The sequence below is a fragment of the Grampus griseus genome, assembly GCF_964374135.1.
Source record: "Grampus griseus genome assembly, chromosome: 16".
In the NCBI taxonomy this organism is placed as follows: Eukaryota; Metazoa; Chordata; class Mammalia; order Artiodactyla; family Delphinidae; genus Grampus; species Grampus griseus.
The window spans coordinates 61,015,446-61,026,014 of NC_139010.1; the positions used below are offsets into that span (position 1 = coordinate 61,015,446).

Consider the following 10,569-nt stretch of genomic DNA (forward strand, 5'->3'; position numbering starts at 1 on the left):
CATCTTTCTGAGCCCTGCTCTCCTGATTTATAAGAGGGTGGTAATTGTGTCTGCTTCCTAGAGTTGTGAGCATTAAAATGGATTCATAAGCACTGAATTGTCAGCACAGTTTCTCTTCAATAAATGGTAGCTTAATTTTTGTTTACCCATAGTAAAGGATGTACCATAAACGTATCCTCCTACTAGAGAGGCAATAATTATAGGCAAGGTGAGCAAGTGCTGTTCTGATCCTTGACTTGGAAATCTGGAATGCAACTTGCTTATGAGGGTTTTCCAATAGCCCGGAAAAGGATTATGGTGAACCGTAAGGCTAGAGGGATGAATAAGGCACAGTGTGTCCCAGAGGAAATGATGAGAGGGAAGACGTTGTAGTCAAGTTAGAGGAAGGAAAGAAAAGGGAGAACCTTAGAAGAGGTTTTGTCCTGATGGAACGAGATTACTTAAGGTGTTTTGCCGAGAAGTACCATGGTGTCCCAGTGCCTCTGGAGTGTCTGGATGACCAGGGATTGGCCTGCGACGTGTCTGCTCAGTTGGTCAGGACCATGCTAGGGAGATAAGAGGGAGTTCCGCCGCTGGGAGCCGGTTTAGTCCTCCCTGTTTCATGGTGACAAACCATGTTGGCCCTTGACCCTGACTCTGCTCTGACTCAGGCTCCCGTGGAACTGCTTGGGTGACAGTCACTGAGCACCTTCTCAGCGTTTGTCCCATGGGTGGAAAAAAAGCCCCATCTTTCACTTACTGGGAGGACTCTCAACCCACGGACTGGGATGCTGGGAAATATTGAGTGGACTCGTGGAAATTAAACATCACACTGCTTTCACCTCTGCATCTCCAGCTAAATCCAATTTTTCATATTTAAGATGAATTAACCCTCTCCTCCATCTAAGTGGGAAAGATTATCTGAGGCTTTTTTTTTACTTCCTTGAGATTGTTGGGAAAGGAGTTTAGACAAAAATCTGAGGAAGGACTAAATCTTGCATAGAGTTTGCAAAGAAATTCATGTAATTGGACTGAACGTGCTCCCTTTTTTCTTTTCACAGGGGAAAGTGGAAGTAGAAGCTGGGAAAGAAGGTATGAAGTTTGAAGCCAGTGCTTTTTCATACTATGGTGTAATGGCCCTTACAGCCTCCCCAGGTGAGTTTCCTTCTCACCCTCAGGGCAGGGCTAGGTTTTAGGAAGTAATGCCCTTGTATTGTCATCTTTCTGTACCTGCTGGCTAACCTTATTTACTTTTGAACTTTTTATTGAAGTGTATCATGTATACAAGAAATACTGCTCACATCATACATATATACCTCCATGAATTTTCACAAACTGAACTCTCTTGTGTAAACCAGCTCCCAGATCAAGAGACAGCACATCACCAACCCCAGAGAACCCTCCCCCCACCCTCCCCTTTAGTCACTGTCTCCCCAAAGTAACCACTGTCTTGACTTGTAAGCATTGACTAGTTTTGCCTCTTTTTGAACTTCAGGTAAATGGAATTATACAGGACATACTGCATTGAGTCTGGCGGCTTTTACCCAGTGTTGTCCTGGTCACACTCATCTGTACTGCTGTGTGAGCTTATACTCTGTTTCTTCTCATTGCTGTACAGTGTTCCATGGTATGAATATACAGCAATGCATTTATTCTTTTCACTGCAGATGGACACTGGGGTAGTTTCCTGTTTGGGGACTACTCCGAATTGTGTGTCTGTCACACTGTCCGCGTCCTTTGGTGAAGACATTTCTGTTGGGTGTATGTGTAGGAGTAGAATGGCGGGGTCGGCGTTAATAGCTGCAGCCCCACAGTTTCCCAGGGTGGCTGAGGCCGTCACACTCCTGCCCGTGCTGACCGGGGTTCCAGTGGCTCCACGTCCATCACTTGATAACTGTTGACTCTTTTAGATGTTAACTATTCTGGACTTTTATTTTTTTTTTGGACTTTTTTTAATTTGCATTTTTCTGAGGGTAGTTGAGGTTTTAATGTATATCCACTGCCTATAGCTGGCTCTTCTCAACTAGCGAGCTGGCCAGTTAAGTCAGCCAACTAAGGGTGGGTGTGCCACGGGGTATCGACCTAGTGCTCTGAGCACAAGATGCCAGAAAGCGGTGTCTGTTCTAGTAGGAACATGGGCGCGGATACTTGGCTCACCTCTGGGATGGGACTTGAATGGTTCCTCTTTGCACCACTTGCTTTGCTACCTTATCCCCGCTGGAACAGGGCAGGCAGGTAAACAGGGGCTGCAGTACCACCTTGTGGCCAAAATACCAAATGACATGCTGTGCTAGGAAATAACCTTTTATAAACCTCAAACTTTAAAATAGCCGATCCTAAAAGAATGCTGTCACTTCTGAAAACCAGTCTCAAAAAGGGGAGGGGGCACCTGCAGACAAGTCTGTGTTGTGACGTTGGTCCTCATCTACTGCTCCACACAATGTCTCAGGTGCCCAGAGATGTTACAGTTAGAAAGCCAGGGAAATGTCAAGAATTCTCTGACATTTCTAAACTTCCCCTGTCCCCGATGCATCTGCTCACTATCCTGGTGCAGGTTTTTGAGTCACATGGGCCAGTGTCCCCATTGTCTAGCACCCAGTGTGAACAAAAGCCTGTCTAACCCCACTTAATTAGTAGGTGTCTGCTGTCAACTTCAAGGTGATCTTCTGTTTTCACTGCTACTGAGAGGACGGGGAGATTCTTAACGAGGCCAAGAAGACCTCGGAGACAGCCTGAGTTCCACTTATGGGTTATCTGACTGAGAAAGGCCCTTGGCTTCCTCGTTATGAAAAGGGTATAAGGTTACCTCCTGTGGCTGTTAGAAGAATAGAATGTGATGATACTCACATGAGTACTTTGTCACCTTTAAAGCACAAGAGGAGATGTTTGTATAACACAAGTAGGTGCTGAGATTGTGACTGTTGCTTGGCAACCACCCTCCAGTTCGCCCCAGGTTGGCAGAGTCAGGTATGTAAGGCGGCTTTGAAAGGACAGCTAGAGGAGTGACTTGTACATGTTTACGCATCACTAGTTCTTGAACCCTAGATATTAGCCCAGTTCATATTAAACCATGGATTTATATAGGGTAAATCACACTCAGGAAAGGAATTGAAGAGCAGGCCTTCCATATAGGAAGTGTGTGGGGCTGCAGTTTCCTACCTAATGTGGTAGGAAATGCTCGGAAGGGAGAGAATTTCATTAACGGCATCTTATTTACTTCAAAGCCCAGCGTTTTACTTGACTTTACATTGAGGATTCGGGATTTTGTATATTCATTGAGATGCAATGATAAGTACAGTAATCCCAAGATAATGTTTCTATTTATTAATGTTGATTGCCTAGAAAGACCCTACAGTAATCAGTTATCAAGACCGGCCCAGTTATTTGTCAATTATACCTCAAGTTAAAAACAAAACAAAACAAAAAACCTGCCCAGAAGATATGACCCCTGCCTGGTAGGGCATGTTGATTGACTCTGGTCTGCCATTCCCAGGAAATCTGTATATGATATTCTTTATTTACCTTCCTCTAAGACTTTGAATTGCTATGGAATACTGTGAAATTTCAAAGCATCTGGTCAAAGTTACAATCCGACCAATTAAGAATGTAAATGAATTGAATAATTTTTTGCCACAGATAGGGACGCTGTAGGCTGTGCTGTGAACAGGTATCGAGGTGCTGGCACAGGCAGCTTGGGTCATGCTCTCAGGGCAGCTGATGAATCAAGCTCCCCTTTTGCGTGGCTAGCTGTGATTGAAGTCCTTGAGAGCACGTTTTGAGCTATAAACTGCAATGGGGTATTACTGGCTTAAGAGATTTCTAGGTTAGTAAAGAAGCATGTGAGTAGGATTTCTCCCAATTTCAGCCTCCCTGTGTTCCTCTTCCTGGAAAGCAGTGTGTGTTCAGTTGATTTATATAATATCATATAGGCTTCTGCATTTCCGGAACTGAACGCTCCTATGGGTAGAACAGGTATCCAGTCCTGTCCCCTGATTACAGAGAGCTCCTTTCTTGCCTTTTGATATGGTCTCACCCTGTTTTTCTCCATTTTTCAGTTCCTTTGTCCCTGTCTCGTACCTTTGTTGTCAGCAGAACAGAGTTGTTAGCAGCAGGTTCTCCAGGTAATTCTGCATGTTTCCTTTTCATAATTCTGATTGCCTCCGTTGACCCTACCAAAGCCCAGCTGGCCGGGTCTTCTCCCTTTATTTGGTCAAGGCCATTTTCAGTTCTTCTTTGAGCTCTAAAACTCCATGGTTCTGTGACTAATAGTGAGCTATCCAGGACAGCATAAGCCCACAACAGATGCGCAAAGGGTTTGGGAGATGGGAAGGGTATCTTGAAACTGGGAAGGGGAGAGTGGGTCTGACATGGGTTCCCTGCGTGACCCATCCACACTGCTGACCTTGGATTTTCGAGGCTGCCCTTTGGTCTTTTGGTGACCTCAGCAAAGTCACGGTGCATGGAATTTGCAGAGGCCCCAAACCCGAGGATTCTTCTGCAGAACACATTCAGCCAAAAGGCTGAAGGACTATGAACTTTTCTTGGTGAGGCCCCCAAATCTCTGTTTCTTTGGTCCTTTTTGTGGCATCCATGTGAATGAGGTACTTGTATTTCCACCCTTCCTCGGGCAGGTGGCCCCACTTCTCCTGTCTCGCTGTCTTTGTTTTGAAATTAGTACTGTGCACATTCCTAACGAGCTGCTGATTATTGCCCTGCAGGAGAGTATGCTCATGCCTGGCTAATATGTCCAGCTGCTAAAAAAGAAAGGCAGAGGTTTAATCTCTCTTTAATTAAAATTGCTGGGCTTTCCTATTTGGTAGTACAACTTTTCTGTATTTATTTTGTTCCGTACAGCTTATATTTTAAAATCTGACTGATGAGATTTGCATTTCATAATCCTGCTTCTGCAAAACTCTTAAAATGCGGATGTTCGGCAAAGGAGGCAATACTTGTCTTAGAAAGAAGCTAATATTCCCTCAGGTCTTTGCTCTTTAAAAAAATTGCGGGTGTTTGGGCATAAGATATTACTCGTGGGGCTATTTGAATCAAATCCGCTGACAGAATATACATGTATACACATAGATGTATACATAAATATGTATTTATGTGTATGTTTGTATTGTTTCCTCCCTATTTTATTTGCTGGCATCTGCTACCAATTTAAAATGTCACAGATGCTGAAGTAAAGCGACTTTTGGCCGAAGCTCAGGGAAATGTCATTTGTGTCTTACTTTTTCCGTAGAACTTAGAGATTTCTTAGTTCTGCCCATTCCATCTGATCTAGTAATGAGAAAATCCACTTTGCGGGTCCAGGCCTTCGAGGTGCTGGCACTACAGTAATATGATACCTGATGAATGGGGGTTGAGCTACACCATTCATTTCCAGCCAGTTCCACTTGGTGCCTGGTGGCTCTCAGGGAGGAGGCTGGGAATGTTTCTTTATTGTGTCTTTCTAGCTTACTAGCAAATGAAAGCATCCCTAGGTAGGATGAATGAAATAAGCCAAGACCAAAAAACAAAGAAAACAATTCTGAGAAGGCATAAGAGGAATTAAAATTGTAAGTCTTTTTCATAATTATTGTCATAAAACCTTGGCACATAAATTTGGCAACAAAACATGACCTGCACTGGGAGGTGGCCACTTAAAGTCTTTGTCCTCCTTGGTATGAAGACCCGCACATCTCCCCACACGCCGATGAAAGGTGACTGTGCTGCTTCCTGTCGAGTTGCAGAAGAGGTCCTGGAAAACGGTCTGCTGCTCCAGACTGTGGCTGTGATGCCAGGCAGCGGGTTCCTGGCAAAGGAGAGGGTTTATCTCTCAGAAAACAGAGGGCAGTGGGTTGAGAGGAAGCTGACTGGGAGTCTAGATACTTTGGGAGACCAGAGAAATTGCCCTGTAATCCTCCTCAGGAGAAAATAACAGGAGATTGAGAAGCACTGCCTAAGGCCTCAGACGGCGATCTGGCCATGCACAGGGTCTGATCAGTAAGAAAATTGCCCTTTAAACGTTTTGTTTTTATAACCTTAAATTGTAACCCACCGAAGGGAACACCATTTCAGAAGTATCTGTAGATTTGCGGCTAAAGCCCAGGGATACAGTGGGATCCCTTGTTTCACAGACTGTTCCATCCATCCGCCTGTGGGAAGTTATCACAAGTACAGAGTAGCTTGATCCTGAGGGTAGGCGCGTGGTGGAGAGGTCTGGGATGACACTTATGGGAAAGAATATAATAATGTTAACAAGCCTCCTTTATCAGGCACTTACTGGGTGTCAGACGCCGTGCTAGGCACTTTATATACCTTATCTCATTTCGAATCTCCATAAGACCTTACGAGGTGGGTGCTATTACTGTTCGCCTTTTACAGACAGGGACTCTGAGGCTTAGCAAAGTTGGGTCATCTGATCAAAGTTGGGTCATCTAAATAGAAAACATCTGATAAATTAATTTGCCTTGTTCTCGTAGATAAGTGGAAGCAGCAAGAGGAACTGCTATTGAGTATAATTTTGACTAACAATGGAAAATTGGTTCATGACATGAAAATTGTAGGGAAAGTGGTTACATGAAAATTTTAGGAGAAAGGGGACTCGCCACATGAGGTTCCTTGAGTACTTGCCATGTTTTGTTCTGCATGTCATATTTTAAGAGGGACTTTGCTGGGACTTCCTTGGAGGTCCAGTGGTTAAGACACTGCACTCCCAATGCAAGAGGCACGGGTTTGATCCCTGGTTGGGGAACTAAGAATCCCGCATGCCGCACGGCGTGGCCTAAAAAAAAAAAGAAAAGAGGGACGTTTGCTGAATGGACTCTCAGACAATGATGGTCAGGATGGGGTAAGGGGGGGGATAAAACATGTGAGGTGAACAGTTGAATCATTTAGCCCGGAGAGGAAGAGACTTAGCTATCTTCAGACTTTTAAGGGCTATTCCAAGTAGCAGAGGAATGGAAAGCACTCAGTAGAGCTCCACAGAGTGGAGGAGAGTGAAGTTGGGGAAGCAGATTTTGATGGGTGTGATGACAGACTTTCCGATAGTTGAAGGGTGGGACCAGCTGAGAGCCAGTCAGGGATACATTGCAAAGAGGAGCCAACCATCAGGTGGGAGAATTGGTCCCCTTCAATCCCGTGACGTTGTGCAATTCAGCGTGGGCACCCAGTTGATATTTGTGCAATAGGTTTGACTAGAGAAGCAAAAATGGAAGAAGCCCTGGTGAGGGTGTGGGTTTTATTTTTAATGAAATTTATTAGAAGCTATGGTGAACATGCCTCTAAAAGCAGCAACACTTAGGCTCACCTGGATTTCCTTTCACTTTGTTTTAATGAAAGAGTACTGTCGATCTCATTGAAGACTCCCCCAGCACCTAAGGTGACTAATCAAACCGTCTCAGGGTTTGGTGTCTTCCAGGGTTCTTAACAATCCTGAGATGTCCTCGGGCTGCCTGACAGGGATTTTACTGGGGTCAGAGGCAAAGTTAACAGGTTTGGCTGCCAGGTATGGTATAAGCAGACAGAAGCGTTTTGATCCCTTTAAAAACATGAACTCATTTATGAACGTTCAAGAGTCCTTTGTTTTTGCTTCTGGCAAAATAATGCAGCGCTGCCTTCCTACAGCCCATGTTTCGTATCAAGTAGCTTCTGTGTCTCGGACCTCACCTCCCCGGCCTGTGCTCCTGACACAGTGTGCAGCCACGGGGTCTTTGCTCTTGGAAACTCGGAGGATTGGGTCTGTTGGCGTGGACGGGGGCCGGGAACGTGTTGCAGGAGAAGCCGTGAGCGTGCTGTAGGAGACCCTGCAGCTGAGCTGCATGGCCGAGGCGTCTGGCATAAGTTGATTGAGCTTGTCTATTCATTATTATTGGGAAAATAAAGAGCTTTGAGTTGCATTTACCTCACTTAAAAGGCAGTTGGGTTTCTTCTCCTTTTCCAGGTGAAAACAAGTCACCTCCTCGCCCATGCGGCTTGAATCACTCGGACTCTCTCAGTCGCAGTGACCGGATCGATGCGATAACGCCGACGTTGGGGAGCAGCAACAATCAGCTCAGCTCTTCGTTCCTCCAAGTCTACATCCCGGACTACTCGGTGCGAGCCCTCTCCGATCTCCAGTTTGTTAAGGTAAGAGGAGACAACGGCTTGGCAGGGCCCGGCAGGCGGCGGTCAGCTTCCACCGAGAGCGTTTGGCTCCGCGGCCTCTGCGCCGAGCCTGCCTCGGTCATTTTGCGGGTGCCCTGCCTCCAGCTCCTGTGCCCTGACTCTGGCTGGGGAAGAACATCGGTCTCCTTGGCTCTGTCCAGTGAGCTGCCAAGTCACATGTGGCTTTTTCAGGGAACGAGAGCTGGAGGGGGTAAGAAAATGAGTAAACGTTTCCAGCCGGTCTTCACAAGAGACGGAGCTCTTTTCTTAGGCTGAAATAAAGATAGCTTTGGGGGGGATGAGCCAGCTTTAGCTGATGGAAGCCATTTTCTAGTCTCTGTGAAATGTCGAGACAGAACTTGGAAATGGCTTATTATATATCAGCAAAAAGTGAATTGTTCACTAGAATCAACTTGAACTTTAAAAAGTGGCTCAGTTTATACTCAAGGATGGTTTTCTTCTAGAGCAACTGCTAGGGGCCCTTCGGGGGATGTAAGGTGCAATAAATACCATATGGAGACAAGAGAGCCTAAAAATAAACATTATCTCGGTTTGTTTTCTGTACCATCTCCTGGCCTCAGATCTCAAGACAGCAATACCAAAATGCCTTGATGGCATCCCGGATGGACAAAACTCCTCAGTCTTCAGACAGTGAAAACACTAAAATTGAATTGACTCTTACGGAGCTGCACGACGGGTTGCCAGATGAGACGGCCAACCTGCTCAATGAACAGAACTGTGTGACGCACAGCAAGGCCAACCACAGCCTGCACAGCGAAGGCGCCATCTAGAGCACCGGCCTCGGCCTCCGCATCTGACCGTGAATCCCATTAGTGTGCGCTTGTGTGCCATGCTGCATCCTGCACCATCCTGAGACCAAAGACTTTGTCCCCTTCCTGGAAGCAGCAGAGGAGGCCGGGGAGGGCAGGAATGGAAACTGGAGACGTGAAATCGACAGCCAGGGCGTGGCATTCGAGATTATGGAGATGAATTTCTTCCGCCCAAATAGAATCATGTTTATTTTTTCAGCTGTACCTTTTATCATTATCCACTCTCCTCCTCCCTCGATTTGCATGAAGTTGAAAATTGTTGCGATTTATTTTTTTCCGAGAGATCATGTTTTTAAAAAGTGTCTTTTGCAGAGTTTTAAATTGTTCTGTCTGAACTCTGCTGTGACCCCATGATGTAACCTTAGAAGGATGGACTTGTCCCTCCAGTGGCCTTCCTTGGCCCCCGCCCCAGGGAGGGGCACCCTTCCTCTGTGCCCCAGTGGGTGTCGCTGTCGAACTTCAAGGATGAATGACACAGACCTGCCCAGGCTGTTGGCCCTGAAGGGTAGAGCCTGCACAGGGACCTGCAGCCTCTCTGAGCTCAGTGTTAAGTTAATGTTTAACGGTGTCCCTTTCCCTCAGAAAGGTTTAACGTTTGCTTGGAATGTGATTTTGCTCCCACTCTAAGGAATTTTTATCACCAAAATGAATGTTAATGGATTTTAAACCTATGGTTTATCTTTGCAAGAGGCGAGGTGGCTTCACCCCAACATTCCCACAGCCTGGGGCCTCCAGCTCAGCCAGGCCTCTTCCGCCCCAGCTTACAGAGCGCCGTCACCCACCGCCCCGTCCTTGCTCTTGTTAACCCACGATGCTGCTACACAGATGCCAAATGGAAATCTTCCACAGGGCCCTCGAGTAAACTCGTGGTGTGGAGTCCATGCTCCTGCCCTTCCCGCTGGGATGTATGTCATTGTCAGAAAAGGAGTCGGACCTTCCAGCTGTGCTCTGTGCACCCTGCCGAGAAGGCACGTCTAGGCCCATGTGTCTAAAGGAGGGAACACTGGGGACTGCCGGCACCTGCCCCCTTCCCCTGTCCCTGGGCCCGCGGGGCCCAGCAGTGGCTGTGTCCCCGCCTGAGGACCTCTGTGTCTCCCACCTCAGACGTGGTCCACGCCAGAGAGGCTGCCCATACAGCCAGGGTCAGTTTGGCCCCAAACAGGGATTCAGAAACCAAATGTGTGTTGTGGCCATTTCATGTGTGTCTCTGTCTTATTTTACTATCAAATTCATCACGTGTAGTGAAATTAATGTCAGGAGGTATTTCTTGAGTGACTGAATTCCTAACTCTTTTATCTGTGTTTTAAGTGTTAACCCAAGGGATATGTGCATTTTGTCGGCAACATTCGTACACTGAAATGACTTCCTACTGACCACAGTTTTCGTATAGACCTGTCAGTCCTCGCTGCGTCCAGTCACTAGGTGAGAAGATAGCATCTTCTCCACTGGGTCTCACTGCACGAAGGGAAGCCCTGGGGCTAAGCGGCAGTTTCTTCTCCTTCCTCCAGGTAGGACTGTGCACCCCAGGCTGCGCGCTGGCTGGCGGGTGGGAGCTGCGGTTGGGAAAGAACCAGCAACACGCTGGGCTTGCCTCCCGGTGAGCAGCTCGGTGGCTCCAGTGTCATGTGCGCAC

General features: G+C 46.7%; 1 protein-coding gene across 2 annotated transcripts in view; it reads left to right on the plus strand.

Annotated features, from left to right (window-relative positions):
- CNNM2 (cyclin and CBS domain divalent metal cation transport mediator 2) overlaps window positions 1-9,855 on the plus strand; it is a gene marked incomplete at its 5' end in the record, with an annotated part of 139,199 nt that extends 129,344 nt beyond the window's left edge. Inside the window, 4 exons of one of the 2 annotated variants that reach the window (XM_082673830.1) lie at window positions 1,041-1,134; window positions 4,035-4,100; window positions 7,904-8,088; window positions 8,688-9,855. In XM_082673830.1, coding sequence (XP_082529956.1) covers window positions 1,041-1,134; window positions 4,035-4,100; window positions 7,904-8,088; window positions 8,688-8,897 — 555 coding nt within the window. In that variant the 3' untranslated portion in view covers window positions 8,898-9,855. The remainder of the gene's footprint in view (window positions 1-1,040; window positions 1,135-4,034; window positions 4,101-7,903; window positions 8,089-8,687) is intronic. The other variant, XM_082673831.1, reaches the window with a different exon arrangement.
- Between the last annotated feature and the right edge of the window lie 714 nt (window positions 9,856-10,569).